This window comes from Myxocyprinus asiaticus, chromosome 25 (assembly GCF_019703515.2).
Source record: "Myxocyprinus asiaticus isolate MX2 ecotype Aquarium Trade chromosome 25, UBuf_Myxa_2, whole genome shotgun sequence".
Taxonomy (NCBI): Eukaryota; Metazoa; Chordata; class Actinopteri; order Cypriniformes; family Catostomidae; genus Myxocyprinus; species Myxocyprinus asiaticus.
The window spans coordinates 2606368-2631367 of NC_059368.1; the positions used below are offsets into that span (position 1 = coordinate 2606368).

At 33.5% G+C, this 25000-nt stretch overlaps 1 protein-coding gene across 1 annotated transcript; it reads right to left on the bottom strand.

Moving 5' to 3' along the window:
- Window positions 1-1850: 1850 nt before the first annotated feature.
- LOC127416321 (dual specificity protein phosphatase 10-like) lies at window positions 1851-22673 on the bottom strand. The gene is made up of 4 exons (XM_051655616.1): window positions 22455-22673; window positions 15571-16415; window positions 9064-9432; window positions 1851-6338 (listed from the first exon to the last, which is right to left on the bottom strand). The coding sequence occupies exons 2-4, from the start codon at window positions 16364-16366 to the stop codon at window positions 6073-6075; spliced, it is 1431 nt and encodes a 476-aa protein (XP_051511576.1). The 5' UTR covers window positions 16367-16415; window positions 22455-22673; the 3' UTR covers window positions 1851-6072.
- Window positions 22674-25000: the final 2327 nt, after the last annotated feature.

Genomic DNA, 25000 nt, shown 5'->3' on the forward strand with positions numbered 1-25000 from the left:
GTTTGTCAAGATAAACTTTGATTGGCTTAACAAAGCCTTGTCCAAAAGTTTAACACTAATTTAAAAAGAAATAAGGTAACAGACAGAAAGAAAGAAAGAAAACAAGGCAAGAAAGAGAGATACAATTCAAGCAGATTAAAGGCTTTGTTTACATTTGATTTTTTGAATTTTTTGACAGCTAGAATTTGAATAGTCGTGTTCCGTTTGAACATTCCGTTAATGTAGGTTTAGGGGACTTTGGCTGGTTTTTTGATTTTTTTATCACTGCTGGGCGAACAACATCATTTTGATCATTTGGAAAATTTCATAGCAAAATAATCGACCGATAATGGATTTTACCGATAACTTAGGTGAAGGGAAAGGCCTATAGCAGATTAATAGGCCGATATTTGTTTAATAATGATTTATAGAACGTTAGAATGTTCTTATTCTTTCCTTACAACCTGTCTACACCGGGTGCATCAGTCAATGCGACACAACGGCTTGAGGCTGTCTGCGCTGGACGCGTCGACATGAACATTATAAACCGTTTATTTGTGTTGTTGGCAGTAGTAGCGGCAGCGCATGCTGGGCAAAACGGAACAGGACACCTGTTTACTGTCGGCGCGACACTTCCAGTGTAGACAGCATCACTGATTATTATGGGTTCTATTGCTTTTCACATGATGTGACACTTGCGTCTGGGCGTTACTATAACGGGCACAGACCTAAGAGCCCAAATTCTTTTTGCAAGAAAAGAAGATAAGGTGCATAATGTGGGACTTTTAACTATAAACAAGCCCGAAACACACCTGGGACTCTTATTTTGAAAATACATGGCTATTTATATACAGTACTGTGCAAACGTTTTAGGCACTTGTGAAAAATGTTTCATATTGAGGATGTCTTCAAAAATATGACATAAATATTTTTCATTTATCACTTAGTCATACAGTAAACATAAAATACCCAAATCAATATTTGGTGTGACCACCTTTGCCTTTAAAACAGCACCAATTCTCCTAGATACACCTGGACACAGTTTTTCTTGGTTGTTGACAGATAGGATGTTTCAAGCTTCTTGGAGAATTCACCACAGTTCTTCTATCTATTTCAGCTGTCTCAATTGCTTCTGTCTCTTCATGTAATCTCAGACTGACTCGATGTTCAGTGGGGGGCTCTGTGGGGGGCCATGACATCTGTTGCAGGGCTCCCTGTTCTTCTATCTATTTAGGCTGTCTCAATTGCTTCTGTCTCTTTATGTAATCTCAGACTGACTCGATGTTCAGTGGGGGTTCTGTGGGGGCAATGCCATCTGTTGCAGGGCTCCCTGTTCTTCTATCTATTTAGGCTGTCTCAATTGCTTCTGTCTCTTTATGTAATCTCAGACTGACTCGATGTTCAGTGGGGGCTCTGTGGGGGCCATGACTTCTGTTGCAGGGCTCCCTGTTCTTCTATTCTAATCTTTTCTATTTGCAAAAGTAATGTTTTGGAGTCTAACATTTATATTTCCTATTGACACACTGAAGCTGAAGATATAAATAACCATCTTAAGACAAATGCTTTTGTGAAACATCTTATGTGCCTAAAACTTTTGCACAGTACTTTATATATACATAGACTGTTTATGTCCAGATGAGGTTTAATGGAAAATAAGGTTTATTGTAATTCGCAAAATATGAAGTTGGAGATACTGACAGGGCATGTTTCCATATAGTTGCATTTTCTTTGCATGCCCTCGCTTCTATTTAGAACACTTGATTATCTAATGAAAATAACGAAATATGCATTAAAGTGACGATAAAATATAGATGAATATTTAACCCTAACCCTGTAAACCATTAGATTAAGAAACCAAATTTATTCACAATTGTTTCTCTTTCTGTTGTTTATTTCCAAACCCCACATTAAAAAAATAACACTGTTTTCAACTCTGACATTTTAAATAGAGCTCTCGGCTTACAGGAAGAGACTTTACCAAAGCAGGTCATGCAAACAGTGTGGAAGGCCTCCAGCATTATAGCACCTTTGTGGAAAAAATAATTCATAAAAAATAAAAATAAACAGTGCAAAAAATATAAACGATGCATTGAGATCCATTGGCAAATCTCTGTGAAGAGCTGCAAAAATCCCATATTTTCATGAATGCACCCAGAAAAGTTTTTTGCCCTTTAAATCCTTGAACTGGAGTCCGATGTTCCAGTGTTGCACTCATACAAACACAGTGTTACATAAAAGTGACATAAAACAAGCGTTTAAACATAAAGAGACTGCAACTTACATTTCACATCAGCTGAATGTAAATGTTACAGAATTTTTGCAATTTTTCAGCAGTAAATATACAGAAAATCTTTGCTGCAATTTATTTCAATATTAAAAATGTGCTTTGCATTCAGTTATTGTCATCCAACATTTTAATTTTATGATATGTTCTGTTGGTTTATAAGAGGTTGAAGCTGCAGCAAGAAATAAGAAAGGTAAAAAAATGAACATGTAGGTTGTTTTCTGACATGGTGGCAAAAAAAGATTTGTTAGCTGTATATAAAGTTTAATTCAAGTCTCAACCAAGTTAAGAAGAGATTAACAGGGTTTCTGGGTTTATAATAATAATAATAATAATAATAATTATTATTATTATTATAATTATTATTACTACTACTACTACTACTCATAATAATAATACCAACTTTTATTATTATTATTATAAATAATAACAATAATAATATTAATTATAATAATAATACCCACTTTTATTATTATTATTATTAACTTTTTTTATTGATATAAATATGGTAAACATTTTCTGTTCTCGATAATAATATAAAAAAAATATCATAACTATAATAATAACAACAATAATAATAATAATAGTAATAATAATTATAATTATTATTATTATAATTCTTCTTCTTATTATTATTATTATAGTTATTATAATTTTATAGTATTATTATCGATAAAAGATCAATTGTACCATATTTATATTGATAATATTATTATCAATAAGAGCCCAAAAATAACATATAAAAAAATTTTCATTGTGTTATGTATAAAGGCTTCAACATTATATCTGGCACCCTTTTTTCTGCATATTGATATTTATTTATTTATTTAAGTCATTTAATTCATCAAACTAGTAATGCTTGTAGGTGTACTATCTCTAAGTAAACAAAAGCAGTAATATGCTAATTTTCAAAATTTGACAGCCAAAGTGCAGAAAGTGTAAAAGCTGAAAAATAAAAAGGTTTTATTGAGAAAACACCTTGATTATGCTAAGAGATTTTGACAGGTTGCATACAAAAAAAAAAATAATAAACTGTTTGTTTTACACTTTGCATTTAAAACTTTAAACAAGCCCAGAGTTTTGTTCATTCACAGCATTTGAGTTCTTTTATGATAAATAAGAACTTACTGATGTGTAACTAGCCTTCTGATGATTTAACACGTTAAAAACACATGAGACACCCATGATGCTCAAAAATAAATTCTGGTTTAAAGCCGTCACCTCTAACACACTCAAAAACAAACAAAAAGTCACAAAAAAGAGATTAACATGATTTAAGGCACCAACAGAGGCACTATTATTATTATTATTATTATTATTGAAGCAAATTTTGACATGTGCACAGAAATAGAAATTCACAACCACAAATTTGTCTGGTTTCAAACCATCTGGCCAGTTTGAGGTCTCGAAAGAACATTTCACATGAACTTATTGGAACACAGTGAATCATTCAAACAGAAAACATACAAGCATAATGCACGTTAAATACTTGTCTCTTCTCACACACAGATCAAGAAGACTGAATGTGCAGTGGTGACTTAAAGCGATAGTTCACCCCAAAAATGACATCATTTACTTGCCCTCATGTTATTCTAAACCCCTATGACTTTCTTTCTTCTGTAGAGCACACGAAGAGAAATTTTGCAGAATGTTTTGGCTGCTCTTTTCCATATAATCAAAGTGAATGGGGAAGAAGTCAAGAAGTCATAAGGGTGCACTATTTCTTAACTCCTCAAGCAAATGGTTTTAACTATATATAGATAATACCATAGCCATATAGTATATTTTATACTTTTCCATATGCTATTAGTAATCATGCACTAATTTATTATTAAAGGAATATTCTGGGTTCAGTACAAGCGACAGCTCCATTGACAGCATTTGTGGCACCATCCTGATTACCAGCACAAATCATTTGACTCGTCCCTCTTTTTCTTTACAAAAAGGAAAAATGGAAGTTCCAGTGAGGCACTTACAATTGAAGTGAATGGGTCCAATTTTTGGAGGGTTTAAAAGCAGAAATGTGAAGCTTATAATTTTATAAAAGCACTTACATTAAAACCTCTTCAAAAGGGGGCACTATATCACCAAAAAGTTTACGATTACAATGCTCAACTTGTCATCAGGCATATAGGATGTCCTTTGAAAACGTAGAATCTGAACTTTTTAGAGATAACCATCACATCCTTAAAACATCTGCGTCGCAAATAAGCGCCACCTAGTGGTCATGTGGTAGAAATATTAATATGAATATAAAAGACTAAAATAGCACTTAAACAGACAACTCATATATCAAATGAAAGCTCTCATTCTCAGAAATGTGACTGTACAGTTTATTTTGTTGCCCTAATTCCACAGTTTAAAATATTTTCAAAATAATCTCAAAGTGAAATATGACATTTGTAAGTCATCAAATACAAACGTCTCTTTTATACATCTGCGAGGGCTAAAGTGATTTATAGTGCCACCTACATTTCAGGAAAAATAAAAAATTTTCTAGTACTTGCTGCCATCTAGTGGTATAAAATAAGACTATATAAAGGGAGATGGGGTGAACAGAACCAGAATTACATGCTTACAAATTCAAGACAAAATAATAATAATAATAATAATAATAATAATTTTATTCATCATGAGATTGTAAACATATTACAATATTATTACATGAATAATTGGAGTCTTTTTTTTTAATTTGGGGGCAAAAATGCAGAAGAGGTTAATTCTTCTGTTAAAACTGAGCTGTAAAGTTTAAATCTTTGTTTTTGCAGCGGACTACTACATTACCGGGTTTATAGAGTTGTGTTGTCATGGCAACGAAGTATAAAACTATATGACAACTTTACACTGAAAAGGTTAGTAAGCAATTTTAACACACTAAAATCATGTTAACATATATATTTTGTGGCTATACTTTTGAAACAGTGAGTATATTAATGTTTACAGATTGACCCCATTCACTTCCATTGTAAGTGCCTCACTGGAACGCAGATTTGTGCTTTTTTTAAAGAAAATTTATTATTTGCAGTAATCAACATTATGCCACAAATGCTGTCGATTGAGCTTAACTTCTCTTGAACCCGGAACATTCCGTTAAAGAACTTTCAAATGAAGTTGCAAAACAAGTTGTTCTGATTGTCAATTATGGAAATAATGACAAACAAATACACAGAAAGTCACAAACATACAGCACATAAAACTGATTTCAGCTGTTTGTATGCATGATAAATGCTTTGATGACACCATAAAGATCATCTGCTATAGAGATCATCACCGTTAAACTGAACTCGAATGAAAAGAGCTATAACAAAAAACAAAAATAAAGTATAAAACTAGGTGGCCTGTAAGTCTTTATATACACATCAAACCCCTGGTTGTGTTCCACTCTGAAATTATTGCACAGTGATGCCACTGTCGGCTTGTCATGGCCACGACAGTATAAAATAGAATAAGAACGTTGGAACAACAAACAAGCCTTCATCTTTTCAGACAGGCGAAAAGCCAGACTCACTTGGGGGCTTCAAGCAGCACCAGCGGCCAAATAACAAACGTATGACCGCAACACAGTGTTTGTCCTAACTCTGGCAGGACCGGATAGCAAAAGATGGTTTGTTTAGCATTTTCCTCATTCTCTGTTTAAACCTCGTCCAAAAAATCTCATCCATATGGGTTGAGAATGAAGAAAAGGTGCCTTAAATGGCAACATAACAGGATATTCTGGTAAGAAATCCTCATTTATCCCAAAAAATAGATCCTCTTTTACTGATTGGATATCATCTCGTAGGCCTCTCTTACCAAACTCAAATCCTATACTATACGGCAGTCTCAACGCCGGTGAGTTTGGGTGTGAGTATACGCGGAGTGACGCCGTTATTCAGGTCTTCTTCGAACTCTAAAAGCTGACCCATGAAGTTGAGGTTGGGGGAGATAATCGGCCGTCGGGATTTGACAAACTTGTAGGCGTCTGTCATCGTCATCCAGGTGTGTTTCATCAGGTAAGCGATGACTATGGTGGCCGATCGTGACACGCCAGCCTGACAGTGGATGAGGAGACCCCGACCGGCCTGATGGGCTTCTTCTGTTGAGAGAAAAACAAACCAATTTAAACGTTTAAAAACCTTGAGCACAACTGGAAAAGCCTCATACTGGAAGAGACAAAGTCATCAAACATAAAGACATTATTTACATGAGAAAATTAAACAGATTCACCTCCAAATTCTCATTGTGTCACTTTCAACCATATGGTTATCTCACGATTCGGTTCGGTATACGGTATGAGGTTCATGCACAAAATGCACATTGTAATTTCTCATCAAAAAAAAGTTCTTTAATACACAATATAAATGCTCAAAGTTTAAATAATAAGAGTTTCTCATATACCAGATCACAAATAAGCCTTCAAAAAAGGTGCAGAACAAGCAACAGAACTGAACAGAACCCATCCTGAATAAGTATGTGAAAAGGTTTAATTTTTTAATAATTTGTTTGTCTTGATTATTATTGTCACATTTTATATTTTTAAAAATATAAAAATTCTACAGTCTATCAATTAATATTATTTCTTGAAATTGTATATATAATAATGATATGAGCTGTCAATGTTTGAAATTGAATAAGTGGGGGTCTGGGTAGCTCAGTGGTAAAAGACGCTGGCTACCACAACTGGAGTTCGCTAGTTTGTGACTGAATGACTCCAGCCAGGTCTCCTAAGCAACCAAATTGGCCCGGTTGCTAGGGAGGGTAGAGTCACATGGGGTAACCTCCTCGTGGTCGCTATAATGTGGTTCATTCTCGGTGGAGCACGTGGTGAGTTGAACGCGGATGCCGCGGTGGATGGCGTGAAGCCTCAACACGCACTATGTCTCCGTGGCAACACGCTCAACAAGCCACGTGATAAGATGCGCGGGTTGATGGTCTCAGACGCGGAGGCAACTGGGATTCATCCTTCGCCACCCGGATTGAGGCGAATCACTACGCCACCACGAGGACTTAAAAGTGCATTGGGAATTGGGCATTCGAAATGAATTTTTTTTAAATGAATAAGTAATAACATGAAGTTTACATTCATTTGTATAACAAGCGCTATAATGGTACTGTCACTTTAAGAGTTTAACATGCATCTCACAGACTTACACAGCTGTTTCTGTTCAATCATTAACAAGAGAGAAAATTAATATTTCATTTTACATTTTTATCTGACTGCAAAGAACAGAAAGGATGTTAAAAGACACATTATTCAATGAAAGTGGATCTTTGATGGACACACATTACACGGAAGAAATGGTCCGTTTTAATCTCAAGCACTTTTCAACAAAACAATTTTCCAGGTATTCCAGTAGGCTACTTACATTTCTAAAAGCTAAATTCAGGCACTTTAATTTCTTCAAGGACCTTGTGTAAACTCTGTTATCAGTGTAGGAATAAAGCACAGTAGAGGTAAAATCAAGAGATAAAGAGATAAAGAGATTATGATGTTTGATCACATGGACAGAAAACAATGTTGCAAATTTTGAAATATTGAGTTTTGCCTCGATATGGTTCATAATTTTTTTGATTCATGATATATTGAAATTCGATGCGTTTTTGCGTCCATCTGCAGCATTTTGAACAGTTTTTCTATGTAAACATGCGCTAGATTGACCGTTCTGCCATGTGTTGCTGAGTTTTTAAGACGCGGTGTCAATTTAAAATAACTTTAAAAAACGTGTGCCAATATTCTGCTTCATTCCTTAGCTTTTTTAATGCAAGAATGCATTCAGTCTCAACAGCCCCAACGATTCTTGCATTGTGACAATTAATCATAACAATTAAACACATACCCCTCCAAATTCTCAATACTGTAATGCATCTGAAGGTGTCCATTTTTAAACATTTTAGTTTTTAACTCCCAGTATTCTCAGTATTTAATACTTTATCTAATGCAGTATTTTTATTTTATTTTTTTATTTTTTTTAAATCAATATCAATCAAAGCACTACCATGATGTAAAAATGGTGATTTCGATTTCTGCAAGGGGCTGTTCACACAGAAAGCGCTGTTTAAAAAACAAAACACTTCTACGTAAACATGCGCTAGACGGACATTTTTGACCGTTGTACTGCTGTTTTTTAGCATCTCGCACATGTGCGTTGCATTTTTAAGATGCTGTGTCATTTAAAAAGAACTTACAACTTTTAAAAACGCTTCTTGCAACACCTGCATTCTGTTGCATTCACTGCACTGGATTGAACGGCCCCTAATACACCTTTTGATCAGGGCCATTTGGGTGATTTCTGTTATCATTATGATTTAAAAAGGAGCCAAACAACTATGTGATAATAAATGGCTTCGTATGATCACTATCCTTAAATAAAAGTCATATATTTAAAATCAATGTCAAAATTTCGCAATTTCTGTCAGGGAATGCAAACTTTTGCGCACAACTGTATGTGTATGTATATATATATATATATATATATATATATATATATATATATATATATATATATATATATAGTGTAATTTGAAATGTAAATATTAATAAATAATAAAAACATATTTAAATAATATATTAAAATTTTAATATTAGAAAATATATAATAATATATGTAATAAATATTTATTAAAATATATAATAATTTAAATAATATAATATTTTTTAATAATATTAAAATATTTATAATTATTATTTAAAATACATATCTAAATAATCATTATTTTTTCACATTACTGTAATAAGAATTCTTTTTTTTTTCATTACGGTGATGAAAAATGCAAAAAAAAAAATTATGTTAAAATACAATTTCTTTCTTTTGATTTTGTACCTATAAACTCAAAGGCCTCCTCGAAGTACTGCCGCAGGTTCTGTTTGTTGCTGTCACTGGCGGGTAAACGCTTATAGTTGAAGAGTCCAAGGTCGTAGTGATACAGCGGCAGGTGTGTGGTGACGTTCAGGATGTAACTGATGTTCATTCGCTGCATTTGCTCCAGATCTTGAGCATCTCGCTCGTTGCCGAGGAACAGAGAGGGGAGGATGGTGGTCAGCTCGGCGTTCTCTATGTCAGGAGTGGAGGGCAGAGAGTGAGGTAGCGCCCCCGACAGGCCCATGTCGGTACTGCCGTCCTGTCTTTCATCCAGGTGGAGAGAGTGTTCACACAGATCAACATGACTCTGACGGAAACCAGCGAGACCTCCTGCAGGAGACAAACACAAACATGTAAACAAAGAACACTTGATATTCCAAGTTCAATACAAGTTAAGCTCAACTGACAACATTTGTGGCATACTGTTGATAACCACAAAATACAATTCGTCCCTCCTTTAAATAAAAAAAAAAAAAAAAAGCAAATATCTGTGTTCCAGTGAAGCACTTACAATGGAAGTCAATGGGGTCAATCCATAAACGTTAAAATACTCACTGTTTCAAAAGACATAAGACATAAACAATATGTGCTTGTAAAATTATATACAATTTTACAACTTTGTTGCCATGACGACGTGACGACGTAATGCCGTAATCCCTAGAACTGTAGTCCACTGCAAAATGAAGATTTAAACAACATTACAGCTCATATAATACACAAGTTTTAACAGAAGAATTAATGTAAGTGCTTTTATAAAATGATAAGATTCACATTTCTGACTTTAAAGAAAATTCAAAGAATCAGCCCCATTGACTTCCTTTGTAAGTGCCTCATGCTTTTAGTGAAAAGGAGGTAGGAGTCAAAATGAATTTCTGTGGTAATCAACATTATGCAACAAATGCTGTCGATTGAGCTCAACTTGTATTGAACCCAGAATATTCATTGAAAGCATAAAAGGCTAAATGTTATGGATGATACATATAAACTGCTAACAAATAAATTAATCCTTAGTTTAAGTCATAATTCAAAGGCAATACAACAAATATGGCCATAATATATAAATACTTTACAGTTAAAATAATAGTAATGTAATATAATATAATATAATGTAATGTAATGTAATGTAATATAATATAATATAATATAATATAATGTAATATAATATAATATAATATAATATAATATAATAATATAATATAATATAATATAATTATAATATAATATAATAATATAATATAATATAATATAATATAAATATAATGTAATATAATATAATATAATAATGTAATGTAATATAATGTAATATAATATAATATAATATAATTATAATATAATATAATATAATAATATAATATAATATAATATAATATAATTATAATATAATATAATAATATAATATAATATAATATAATATAAATATAATGTAATATAATATAATATAATAATGTAATGTAATGTAATATAATATAATATAATATAATTATAATATAATATAATATAATAATGTAATGTAATATAATATAATAATGTAATGTAATGTAATGTATTATAATATAATATAATATAATAATATAATATAATATAATATAATATAATTATAATATAATATAATAATATAATATAATATAATATAATATAAATATAATGTAATATAATATAATATAATAATGTAATGTAATGTAATATAATATAATATAATATAATTATAATATAATATAATATAATAATGTAATGTAATATAATATAATAATGTAATGTAATGTAATGTATTATAATATAATATAATATAATAATATAATATAATATAATATAATATAATATAATATAATATAATATAATAATGTAATGTATTATAATATAATATAATGTAATATAATATAATATAATATATGTAATGTAATATAATATAATATAATATAATATAATATAATATAATAATGTAATGTAATATAATATAATAAAGTAATGTAATGTATTATAATATAATATAATATAATATAATATAATATAATATAATATAATAATATAATATAATATAATATAATATAATATAATAATGTAATATAATATAATATAATATAATATAATAATGTAATATAATATAATATAATATAATATAATATAATATAATATAATATAATATAATATAATAATGTAATGTAATATAATATAATAAAGTAATGTAATGTATTATAATATAATATAATATAATATAATAATGTAATATAATATAATATAATATAATATAATATAATATAATAATGTAATATAATATAATATAATATAATATAATATAATATAATAATGTAATGTAATATAATATAATAAAGTAATGTAATGTATTATAATATAATATAATATAATATAATATAATAATGTAATGTAATATAATATAATAAAGTAATGTAATATAATATAATAAAGTAATGTAATGTATTATAATATAATATAATATAATATAATAATGTAATATAATATAATATAATATAATATAATATAATATAATATAATAATATAATTATAATGTAATATAATATAATATAATATAATATAATATAATATAATATATGACCATTGTAAATTTTCCAAGTTATGTTCAGAGTTTTCATATTGGTTTTATATTTCCCCAGGCAAACACATACTAACAATGCCCTCCAGCAAATAACAGTTGTAACGCAAACAAAAGTTAACAAATATCAATGAACAAGCAAAACGAACCCTGATAACAAATATTTAACTTCATATTTGACATCTGTTGTTCTTTAAAGTACATTTGTGCTTCCTCAGATAACGTTTATTTGATGAATACAAGGTGGGAAGTTAGCCAAATGTGAAACCTGTAGCACTTGTTGAAAAACGTCGTCCCGCCCCACCAGAGTTTCTCTGCAAGAGCTGACATCTTCCAAAGGGAATACGTGTACAGATGCTCTGCCTCACTGTGACAACCCTTTAAGATCATATATCAGAAGATGAGCTCTCTGTATTGAGGAAACAAGAGCGCTGTGCTGTATTCAGTGAAGGGGGTTTCTGTGGTGTGATACAATCACTCATTAATCACTCACAGGAAAGATCCTCTAACTGTCACTTATTTTTAGAAACACACAATGTTCACAAATGACCTCTGAACTGGTGGAGTGAAGGGCAGTCAGTGAATGTTCCCATCACTTTAAGCCCCCCACAACCTCACAAACCTCACTTTGAACAGTTTATTGTTTTTTGTGAAATGTTTTGCTTGAAAAGTGTACTTGCAAGGACTTTTAAGAGGAGAGGGAGGGATTTTTTCCTGTGCCCTCGTAATACGTTTTGCGTTCCCTCGCAATAAATTAACCATGGTTTTACTAAAGTAATATTGTAGAAACTATGACTGTAGTTACCATGGTTAATCTATGATTACTGTAGTAAAACTATGGTTAATTTTTATAAGGGTAAACCATGGTTTTAATATAGTAATCATTGTTAAACTATGGTATTTGCAGTAAAACTTTCACCACAAAATTATGATTTTTACTACTATAGTTTGGGGTTTCTTGTATTTTACTATGGTTTAACTACAGATGTTATGGTGAAACTATGGTTACTGTAGTAAAACCATGGTTAACTTTGTGGTTACTATAGTTTTACTACAAATACCATGGTTAAACTAGAGTTACTGTAGTAAAATAATGTCTAATTTTATAAGGTTTAATCATGGTTTTACTCCAGTAATCATAGTTTAACTTTGGTATTTATAGTAAAATAGTAACCACAAAATTAATAATTTTACTACTACAGTTTTGGGTTTCCTGTATTATTACTATGGTTTTACTGCAAATACCATGGTTCAGCTATGGGTAGTAAAAACATGGTTTATTTATTGTGAGGGAACCAAAAATAATTGCAAGGAAACTCAAAACATATTGCAAAGGAACGTAAAACCATTTTTACCAAAATTCCCTCTCTGTCCTCTAAGGGGCTCTGTATGCTTGTGCTTTCTTTCTTCAAAATAAATGACACTTGTTTTGATATTTTGTTATCTAATGCAGTGACATTCAGACATTTTTAAGTGTGAATCAGGAGTCCAGATACATTTCAGAGCCCATGTACATTAGCCAAGATATCCAGTTCAGTTTCTTTGAGGAGCATCTCTTTTGGAACGTACATTGGGGGGCCTGGGTAGCTCAGTGGTAAAAGACGCTGTCTACCACCCCTGGAGCTTGCTAGATCGCTAGTTCGAATCCCAGGGTGTGCTGAGTGACTCCAGCCAGGTCTCCTAAGCAACCAAATTTGCCCAGTTGCTAGGGAGGGTAGAGTCACATGGGGTAACCTCCTCGTGGTCGCTATAATATGGTTCTCGCTCTCGGTGGGGCATGTGGTGAGTTGGGCGTGGATGCCGCGGTGGATGGCGTGAAGCCTCCACACGTGCTGTGTCTCCGTGGCAACGCGCTCAACAAGGACTGTGATAAAATGCACAGGTTGATGGTCTCAGACATGAAGGCAACTGGGATTGAGGCGAATCAATACGCGACCACAAGGACTTAAAAGCGCACTGGGAATTGGGCATTCGAAACTGGGTGAAAAAGGGGAAAAAATCCCCCCAAAAAAGACTAAAAACATACGTTGCGCTACTGCTACATTTGGTTGCTCAGATGCTCAAAAAGTCTGTACTCAAAAACTGGCAAATAGGGACATACGGTCCCAAAAGTCACATCATACTGAGATGTTTGACCTTTTTTAACCCTCCTGAAAGATCAAGATCTCATGCAAATTTAAAGCCCGAGGAGGAATCAAAAAATTTGTGGCCTTTTCTGTAGAGCCATGAGATTTAGGACAACACTGACTCTGACCTATCAAGAGATTCAGAGGCACAGAAACTCAGACACAGACCTGATTCTATCAAAAGAGCGGCTTTTATCTTGGGATGTGAATATGTTGCAAGAGCAGTGCTATACTCACTATCATGCACACACTGAAAGAGAATGAAAGACAGTGTGACTGTCCAAAGACACAAAGACAAAGAACAAGATAAGAGAAGAGTTTAAGGGATAGTTCACCCAAAAATGAAAAGAGATTTACCCACTCTCCTGGCATCCCAGATATGTATGACTTTCTTTGTTTTGCAGAACAGAAATTAAGAGTTTTAAAAGAATTTCTCAGCTCTGTAGGTCCATACAATGCAAGTGAATGAGTGCCAAAATATTGAAACTCCAGAATCCACATAAAGGCAGCATAAAAGTAGTCCATAAGACTCCAGTGGGTCCACGATATGATAAGTGGGTAAAAAACAAATTTTTAAGTCATTTTTTGTCATAAATTCTCCTCCCTGCCCATAAGGGGCCGATATGCACGAAGGATGTGAATCACCAAAAACAGAAAAAGGAGAATGAGAAAGTGAACGTAAGTGGAGACTGACTGAGCAGAGAGGAGAATTTATAGGAAAAAAATACTTAAATATTGAATATTGTTTCATACCCAAACCTATCATATCGCTTCTGAAGATACAGATTTAACCACCAGAGTCGTCTGGATTACTTTTATGTTGTCCTTATGTGGATTTTGGAGCTTAAAAATGTTGGCACCCATTCACTTACATGGTATGGACCTACAGAGCTGAGAAATTCTTCTAAGAATCTTCGTTTGTGTTCAGCATCAAAAAGAAAGTCATACACATCTTGGATGGCATGAGGGAGAGTAAGTCATGAGAGAATTTTGATTTTGGGGTGAACTATCCCTTTAAACTGCTAGTGAGCTGCCTATCTAGACAGCATTTTAAGGCATCATAGGAACACCCCTGACACAAAGGCTGTTCCAAAAGGTGTGCTGTCTTCTAAGACACCAGGTGTTGGTCAGATTCTAAGTTAGCATCGCATGCATCCTACAAAAAAAAAAGATCTGTAAGAACTTTTTACCAGGGGCCTGGGTAGCTCAGTGGTAAAGACACTGGCTACCACCCCTGGAGTTCGCTAGTTCGCTAGTTTGAATCCCAGGGCATGCTGAGTGACTCCAGCCAGGTCTTCTAAGCAACCAAATTGGCCCGGTTGCTAGGGAGGGTAGAGTCACATGGGGTAACCTCCTCGTGGTCACTATAATGTGGTTCGCTCTCGGTGGGGCGCGTGGTGAGTTGTGCATGGATGCCGCGGACAATAGCGTGAAGCCTCCACACGTGCTATGTCTCTGCGGTAACGCACTCAACAAGCCACGTGATAAGATGCGCGGATTAACGGTCTCAGATGCGGAGGCCACTGAGATTTGTCCTCCACCACCCGGATTGAGGTGAGTCACTACGCCACCACGAGGACTTAGAGCGCATTGGGAATTGGGCATGCCAAAAAAATTATTAAAAAAAAACAAAATTTGTGAACTTTTAGCAGTACATTAGCATATAGAAGATCTCAAAGCTATCAGAAATAGACTTAAAGCCCCGAAACTCTAATTTTGATCTTTACCTACATTTCTAAACTCTCTAAAGTTGAAATAACATTTTTAAAGTACCTTTAAGTACGATGGGATCCTTCCCTTCCCTTCGTAGAGACTCCAGGACCACATGCAGGGGCTGAGATGGTGTTAACCGTCCTGGGTCTACAGTGGTTTCATCATACACCACAAGCTCTTTGGAAAAAATCCCCTTGAAGGAGTCCTTACTCTGACGGCAAGAAATGAGATCCAGCACTGTGATTTTCCCTTGCTGGAGTCGTCTGCGACTGATCTTGTCCGAACAGTTGATGTGCACCGCACCCCTAATGTGACATTTGTTAAACTCCATAAAGGGCCGACAGTCAATGATGACTGGCACCGAGCCGACGGGGTGGCCCATGGGGCAATGCGTCAGCTTCTTGGCTAGCTCATTGGGGTGGATGACCCGCAAACCGCACCTGCCCAGGCTGGAGGTGAGACTGGGCACGCTGTAGGCCTCACTGTGGCCTACCATTGCTGTCGGAGGACTTTCGTGGATGCCATAGCTGACTCCAGAGTTCAAGTTGGGACTGCTTGCGCTGACCTGGTTCAGGGTCTGGTTCCGTCTGTCTTTCTCATAGGTCGTCACAGTGCAACAGCTGGTACTGCTGCATCCACACGTGAGCGAGCGAGTGGAGCTGCTGGACGAGGGCATATACGAAAGCTTGGTCGTCTGGATCTTCACCACGGTGGTGCTTTTGATTGCCGTCGACCTACCGACGGCGCCCACGGTGGTTTCCAGGTAGCTGGTGTCCAGGCAGAGTTGGAGTTCCTGAGGTCTTATCGGCCTTGGCAGCGCCACCACAATTCTGTCGTCAAGAGGAGAAGGAGGCATGGGGAGACCAAAGTGGGCTGGCACACCACAGAGAAGTCCGATGTCCAGTCTTGGAAGGGAGGAATAATTACATGCTTGTTAGTGCACTGACAAATACAGACTACAAGTGAAAAAGTTTCTATTTTGCATTGTTTCTAATTTAATCCAACATTTTTCACGAAACTAAAGCAATATCATACGGGCAAGAGCAGTTTGCAAGTGTGATAGTAAGTTCTAGAAAGGCCATGTCTACACTAATACATTTCTGTTTGAAAACTATGTTTGATTTTTAAAATGCTCTCCATTACCGCATACTTTGGAAAACGATGACCATAGGAAAATGAAAACGAAAGTTTAAATTATCAAATGTTTAAACAATTAATTTTCAAAATGTTCAAATTTGGCTTGTTAGTTCATAGATTTTTTCTTCAACAACAAAATTTTTTTCAAAACGACGGCAAAGCAGATTCAAACGTTTTTTGTCACCAAGCAACACACAAGTCGATAGCCTGTCTAGAATGCCGCAAACACAGGCCACATCCACTCTAATCCATTTTTAGTTTTCTAAACTTTCTGTTTTCTGTGGAGAGAAAAAAACACTGTTCCAGTATTGATGACAGGTGTAAACTAGGGCTGTCAATCAGTTAAAATGTTAAAAATGAATCAAATGAATTACATGACGTGCCAATTAATCGCAATTAAATGCATAGGTCATTATTTGCTGAGAAAGGCCCTAAATAAAAATAATACATTTATATAATGCATAATAATTCAAATATTTATAAATATAATATGTAGGGCCTATAATAAATATATAATACAGATTGAAATTTACGGTGCATTCATGTCATGTCGAAATTACCTTAATTTAGAACTTGTTGAACTCTTAATTACCAGTTGGAAACTCTGAATTCTAAAAGCTCCATCTTGACAGTTGTGATGTCATGTAAAAAGAACCTCAACAGTTAATGGTAGTTTATATGTATCTTTCTGTTTCATGTGTCATTTTATAACCCCAATTCCAAAACAGCTGGGACAATGTGGAAAATTAGTGATTTTTAAATTCTATTCACCCTGTGCTATATTGAAAGCACTACAACGACACATTATTTTATGTTTTACCTTGTGAACTGAATTGTTTTTTTTTTTTAAATATACACTCATTTTAAATCAGATGATTGCAACACACTCCAAAAAAGTTGGGACAGTCAACTGTTTACCACTGTGTAACATCCCCTCACAGATGTTTAAGTTACCCATGCAATGGGCACTGATAAAGCCCACTGACATACCATGACAGACACTGATGCTGATAACAGCTTGGATGGTCCTTTTCCTCATGGTCCGGAGAACAGCTGTTTTTTTCCCAAAACTATTTGAAATGTGGACTCGTAGGAGCACCAAATACGATTCCACTGTTCTACTTTCCATCTCAGATGAAACCGAGCTCAGAGAAGTTGGGGACACCTCTGGACAGTGTTGATGTACGGCTTCTCCTTTGCATAGTAAAGCCTTAACTTGCATCTGTGAATGGTGTTGACTGGCAAAGGTTTACCGAAGTATTCCAGAGCCTGTGTCATGACAGACGCATGATGGTTTTTAGACAGTAACGTCTGAGGGATCTGAGATCACATGCATTCAGAAGTGTTTTTTTAGCAGGAAAATGCCAAACCGCATACTGCCCATATTACAAGTGCAAGGCTGTGTAAGCAAAGAGTGTGGGTGCTAGACTGGTGATCCAGCAGTCCTGACCTGTCTCCAGCTGAGAATGTGTGGCGCATTATGAAGCACATAATATGGCAAGGAAGGCCCCGTATAATTGCGCAGCTGAAGACCTGCAGAATGGATGAATGGGGGGAAATTCTGCTTCCACTTGTGTCTTCAGTGCCTAAACACTTAATAAGCATGATTAGTAGAAATGGTGATATTACACAGTGGTAAACACTCGACTGTCCCAACTTTTTTGGAATTGGGGTTGTATTTTGCCATTGTTACCTGGAGCGCTTTCTTTGTTCTATCACATTTAGCAAGAACAAAAGCTGTTTTGGCATTATGAGTGTTGCCATAGAAATATGTTTCTCAGAGTAGAATCTCTTAATTCCCATTTCGTAATTAAAGTAATTCCGACATGATGGGAACGCAACATTATACAAAATATCACCATTCCTGGAATGCCAGTTGTCCAATCAGATTCAAGGAATGGAACTAACTGTTGAATAAATCATATTATCAGCTTTACAATTTGAGTAAAAAGTTGCATGCGGCAGATGGCAAACGATAGAGTTGTTATATACAACTATGTTTCTATGTGAAAACTTCCATGGAAAAATTCTGTTTATTGACGCTAGTGGTGCCTAAATGGCACACGTCACCTGACAGCATGCTCTCAAGCCGACATGAAGAAATCCTGATGTCATCCAGCATGATTTAAGAATATAATTTAATAATATTCCAAAGAGCATCTTGTTTGCTTCAATTAAATTAAAGAAACATTAAAAAAATTTTCATTACAAAATTATTACAAATATGTCCAGGTTTAAATACAAGATTTTTAATGTGGTCTCAGACATTTGGACCCCACTGTACATTACAAATTAACACAATTTCAAACATCACCCATCAAATCAGGAACTTTCCAGAATCTTGCTGTCAAAATCAACCAAATATCTGCAAAATAAATGCAGCAGCATACCAATGCATCATCAAAGAGCATTTGTGCAGTCTGCACTCAGTTACGCCTACAGATTTATCTAACAAATATTTATATTTTGAACGCTTCTCCACCATGTACCTCATTGCCTGGGCATTCTCTCCATGAAAGAGACCGAATTGCTGACCCCATTAAATTTCAAAAGAGCACACAGCCCATTCCCAAACACAGCATGTGGACGTGCTGAGAATTAAATATGGAAGGGTTCTGCATCTAAGGCCAGACATCATCATTATTTCATGTGGTGACAAAGCTTGCAATTTACAGATCATATTCCTTGCACAGCACACCTGTCAAATCTATCTTCACCCATCCAATCACAACTTCAGCTTTACACATGACTGATAACAGTCATGCTGGCAAATTAAATTTCATTTTAAAGCACTCTTCTTCTGGCTCAGGAATAAGACTCATTCTATAATGAGATCTTATATACATTATATACCCTGTAATAATAAGCATCATATACAGTATATCTACATATATATTCTGCAGTCCAAATACTGCGCAATGACTACAAAATAACGTTAAATTGTGAAATATGATGGGAATAGCATCCTTTTTATAATCACTTATTATATATATTACATACTTTTTTTTAAAGCATCATATATGTCTATAGGGGGTGGGACTACATAGATCTACTCTGCAATCCAAATACTGTGCAATGCCTGCTAAACAACTCTAAAAAGTTAAATTATGATAGGAATAGCACCCTTTTTATAATAGCTTATTATATATACTGCAGTACATTATCTTAAGAAAACATCATATACTGTATGTCTATAGTGGGTGGTACTATATATATCTATTCTGCAATCCAAATAATATGCAATGACTACCAAACAATTCTACAGACATATATGATGATTTTACTATAATGTGTATCATATATAAAATCATCTATATGGGATGAACATAAAATACATTTACAGTATAAGTGCAATTACTAAACTCTAAATAGTGAAATATGATAGGAATAGCACCCTTTTATAATTTTTTATTACATATATTACATACATTATCTTAAAAAAGCATTATATGTCTATAGGTGGTGGGACTATATAGATCTAGTCTGCAATCCAAATACTGTGCAATGCCTGCTAAAGAACTGCTAAACAACTCTAAAAAGTGAACTATGATAGGAATAGCACTCTTTTATAATCACTTATTACATATATTACATACATTATCTTAAAAAATCATTATATGTCTATAGGGGTGGGACAATATAGATCTATTCTGCAATCCAAATACTGTGCAATGCCTGCTAAACAACTCTAAAAAGTGAACTATGATAGGAATAACACCCTTTTATAATCGCGTATTATATATTTTACATACATTATCTTAAAAAAGCATTATAAATCTATAGGTGGTGGGACTATATAGATCTAGTCTGCAATCCAAATACTGTGCAATGCCTGCTAAAGAACTGCTAAACAACTCTAAAAAGTGAACTATGATAGGAATAGCACTCTTTTATAATCACTTATTACATATATTACATACATTATCTTAAAAAATCATTATATGTCTATAGGGGTGGGACAATATAGATCTATTCTGCAATCCAAATACTGTGCAATGCCTGCTAAACAACTCTAAAAAGTGAACTATGATAGGAATAACACCCTTTTATAATCGCGTATTATATATTTTACATACATTATCTTAAAAAAGCATTATATGTCTATAGGGGGTGGGACTATATAGATCTATTCTACAATCCAAATACTGTGCAATGCCTGCTAAACAACTGCTAAACAACTCTAAAAAGTGAACTATGATAGGAATAACACCCTTTTATAATCGCGTATTATATATTTTACATACATTATCTTAAAAAGGCATTATAAATCTATAGGGGGTAGGACTATATAGATCTATTCTGCAATCCAAATACTGTGCAATGCCTGCTAAACAACTGCTAAACAACTCTAAAAAGTGAACTATGATAGGAATAGCACCCTTTTATAATCACTTATTACATATATTACATACATTATCTTAAAAAATCATTATATGTCTATAGTGGTGGGACAATATAGATCTATTCTGCAATCCAAATACTGTGCAATGCCTGCTAAACAACTCTAAAAAGTGAACTATGATAGGAATAACACCCTTTTATAATCGCGTATTATATATTTTACATACATTATCTTAAAAAAGCATTATATGTCTATAGGGGGTGGGACTATATAGATCTATTCTACAATCCAAATACTGTGCAATGCCTGCTAAACAACTGCTAAACAACTCTAAAAAGTGAACTATGATAGGAATAACACCCTTTTATAATCGCGTATTATATATTTTACATACATTATCTTAAAAAGGCATTATAAATCTATAGGGGGTAGGACTATATAGATCTATTCTGCAATCCAAATACTGTGCAATGCCTGCTAAACAACTGCTAAACAACTCTAAAAAGTGAACTATGATAGGAATAGCACTCTTTTATAATCACTTATTACATATATTACATACATTATCTTAAAAAATCATTATATGTCTATAGTGGTGGGACAATATAGATCTATTCTGCAATCCAAATACTGTGCAATGCCTGCTAAACAACTCTAAAAAGTGAACTATGATAGGAATAGCACCCTTTTATAATCACTTATTACATATATTACATACATTATCTTAAAAAATCATTATATGTTTATAGGGGGTAGGACTATACAGATTTATTCTGCAATCCAAATAGTATGCAATGATTACAAAACAACTCTAAAATGTGATATATAATAGTTATAGCAGCCATTCTATAATTGCCTATTATACATAATATATACCTTATCATAAAAAATAAAAAAACATATGTGTGTCTATATAGGGTAGGACTATATAAATCTATTCTGCAATCCAAATAGTATGCAATGATGGACAAACAACTCTAAATAGTGAAATATGGTAGGAATACCACCCATTCTATAATCACCTATTATACATACTATATACCCTACCATAAAGCATATAAGTCTTAATGGGGTGAATATAAAATACTGTGCAGTTACTAAACTCTAAATAGTGGAATATGATATGAATAACACACATTCTATTAATAGCTACTATATATATTGTATACATGATCATAAAAAGCATCATATATATATTATATATGCAATCCAATCATATAAGCATCATATACTGTATACAGTCCAACTACTGTGCAGTGACTACTAAACGACACTAAATAATGGAATATGGTAGGAACAGCAGCCATTCTATAATCGTCTATTATACATATTACATACAGTACATTATCATAAAAAGCATCTTATATGTCTATTAGGGATGGGACTATATAGACCGACTCAATACAAAGAATGTGCAAAGACTAAACATTAACTCTATAAAGGGGAATATGATCATCAGACTTACAATTAACGTGCTTGTATGAAATGTCTCCCTTCCGATTTGGAATCACTGTAATCGATGAGTCTGACCCGATCAACCGGTCCCGGTGCTGGAGACCCGCATCATCATCCTCCTGTACTGCGCTGCTGTCTTTACTGCTAGAGTTGGAGTTTCTTGCGGCTCGGTACTAGTCTCACTTCAGACTGACATGACGCCGAACCAATGGAGCTCCGCGCTGGCGTCAGTCATGCGCTCATGAAGTACAACACCGGCCCAGAGGGGGCGTTGCCGGAGCGCAGGGTGATGTCACTGAGAGCCAATCAGAAGAGAGTTCGGTGAAACCGGTTTAAAGAGACTTAAGTGTGAATGCGCTGAAGTAGTGGCTCCGTGCTAAAAATAAAATAAAATAAAATAAAATAAAAATAAAACAAATTGAAATAAAATAAAAAATATAATCAAAGTAAAATATTGCCACAATCCAACAAAAAGAGACTATTCTGTAAAAATTAAAAGTATCTAAATAAATTGAAAGAAGTTCATAAGTATAAGTACCAATCAAGGACAGGTACTTTTTTTAATTTTTTTATTTTTTATTATTATTATTTATTTATTTATTTATTTATCAGCAACAATTAAAAGCAGTACAACAAATGCTCATTACCAAAGGAAGATAAAAAATATGTTTAAATTAAATATTATGCTATTAAATATTATATTATGTTATTATTAAATATTATCATAAATCCAACAAAAAGAGAATATGCAGTGTAAACTGGGTTTATTTACAAATAAATATGTATTTATTGTTACAGTGCATTAATAAATATATAGCTTATAAATATATATATAATGTATTATAGTTTAATAACTAAAAATACAATCAAACTTATAACATAAATTGCCAACATTGTTAAATAACTTTCATTTATTTCATTAAATGTAAAATATTTACACAGTCAAACAAAAAGAGAATATACTGTATTAATTGATAGAAATATATTTAAAAATAAACACATATTTACAAATATATATTTAATGTCTTTGAGTACTCGTTAAAATTATACAATGAAATGCATTTATTGGCAACATTAGCAAATGAGTTTAACAAACATTAATACCTAATTTTTTTTTAAAAGTTTAAAATCCACAATATTTTGTATATTTATAAAAATATTTATGAAAATATTCCCACGGTCCAACAAATTTTCAAATAACTTTAAATAACATTTATAATTAACATTAATAAGCATAACCTAGCCTTTATAATGCTTAATAGATCATGATATTATATTCATACAGTTATAATTGTCATGTGAATGAACAGTCTTCTTTTGGATGACCTGGATCTACAATATAAAATAACAAAGATAAATCACCTCAGTTTATGAGTAAACCAGTTGGCCTTTGTTAATTTGTAAAGAGGGAGTGACTTCAAACAGGTTTAAATCGGTATATTCAGAACTAAAATATTCCATAAAATTAGCAGCTTTTGTGTGTTTGTAAAAGAAAGGATGATGAATAGAAGCATTTGGCATTCATATTACGCAATGTGTGACTTAATATAAGATCTCTAACTTATTTTACACTTAGACTCTCCTAAAAATGATGATGATCTTGTACCAGTACAAGCGTGAAAGTATATTTAGATACAGTATGTGTATGTGTGTTTCTCTCAGTGGAAAATCTGACATCATGCGGTGTGATATTTAGAAACAGAGGAAGTGAACAACCACTTCCTCTTTTGAAGAGCTGCTTGTTTTTCTCAGGCCCTGTTTCACTGTGAGATCGGTGCGCCCTACATAAATATGATATAAAAATATGATAGGGATATCTCATGAATCTCTACCTATCAAAGACATGTCCAGATCTTATCCCACACCAAAATAAAAAATAAAAACAAGTCTTTTTTGTTTTGTTTTTTGCATTATAAATGTACTTATTTTTAATATCTATCTATCTATATCTATATCTATCTATCTATCTATCTATCTATCTATATATATATATATATATATATACTATTACAATTTGAATAAAATGTGCAGAACTTCTTAAACGACTTCAAAGAGTTCTCATCTAAAAATCCTCCATGTGCAGCAATGACAGCTTTGCAGATCCTTGATATTCTAGCTGTCAGTTTGTCCAGATACTCCGGTGACATTTTACCCCACACTTCCTGTAGCACTTGCCATAGATGTGACTGTCTTGTCCGGCACTTCTCACGCACCTTACAGTCTAGCTGATCCCACAAAAGCTCAATGGGGTTAAGATCCATAACACTCTTTTCCAATTATCTGTTGTCCAATGTCTGTGTTTCTTTGCCCACTCTAACCTTTTCTTTTTGTTTTTCTGTTTCAAAAGTGGCTTTTTCTTTGCAATTCTTCCCATAAGGCCTGCACCCCTGAGTCTTCTCTTTACTGTTGTACATGAAACTGGTGTTGAGCGGGTAGAATTCAATGAAGCTGTCAGCTGAGGACATGTGAGGTGTCTATTTCTCAAACTAGAGACTCTGATGTACTTATCCTCTTGTTTAGTTGTACATCTGGCCTTCCACATCTCTTTCTGTCCTT

Coding starts and splice junctions, on each gene's coding strand:
- LOC127416321 (XM_051655616.1), bottom strand. CDS start 16,366: ATGCCTCCTTCTCCTCTTGACGACAGAATTGTGGTGGCGCTGCCAAGG. Junction 9,433..15,570: donor GGATCCCATCGTACTTAAAG/GTACTTTAAAAA, acceptor TGTCTCCTGCAG/GAGGTCTCGCTGGTTTCCGT. Junction 6,339..9,063: donor GGAGGCCTTTGAGTTTATAG/GTACAAAATCAA, acceptor TTCTCTCAACAG/AAGAAGCCCATCAGGCCGGT.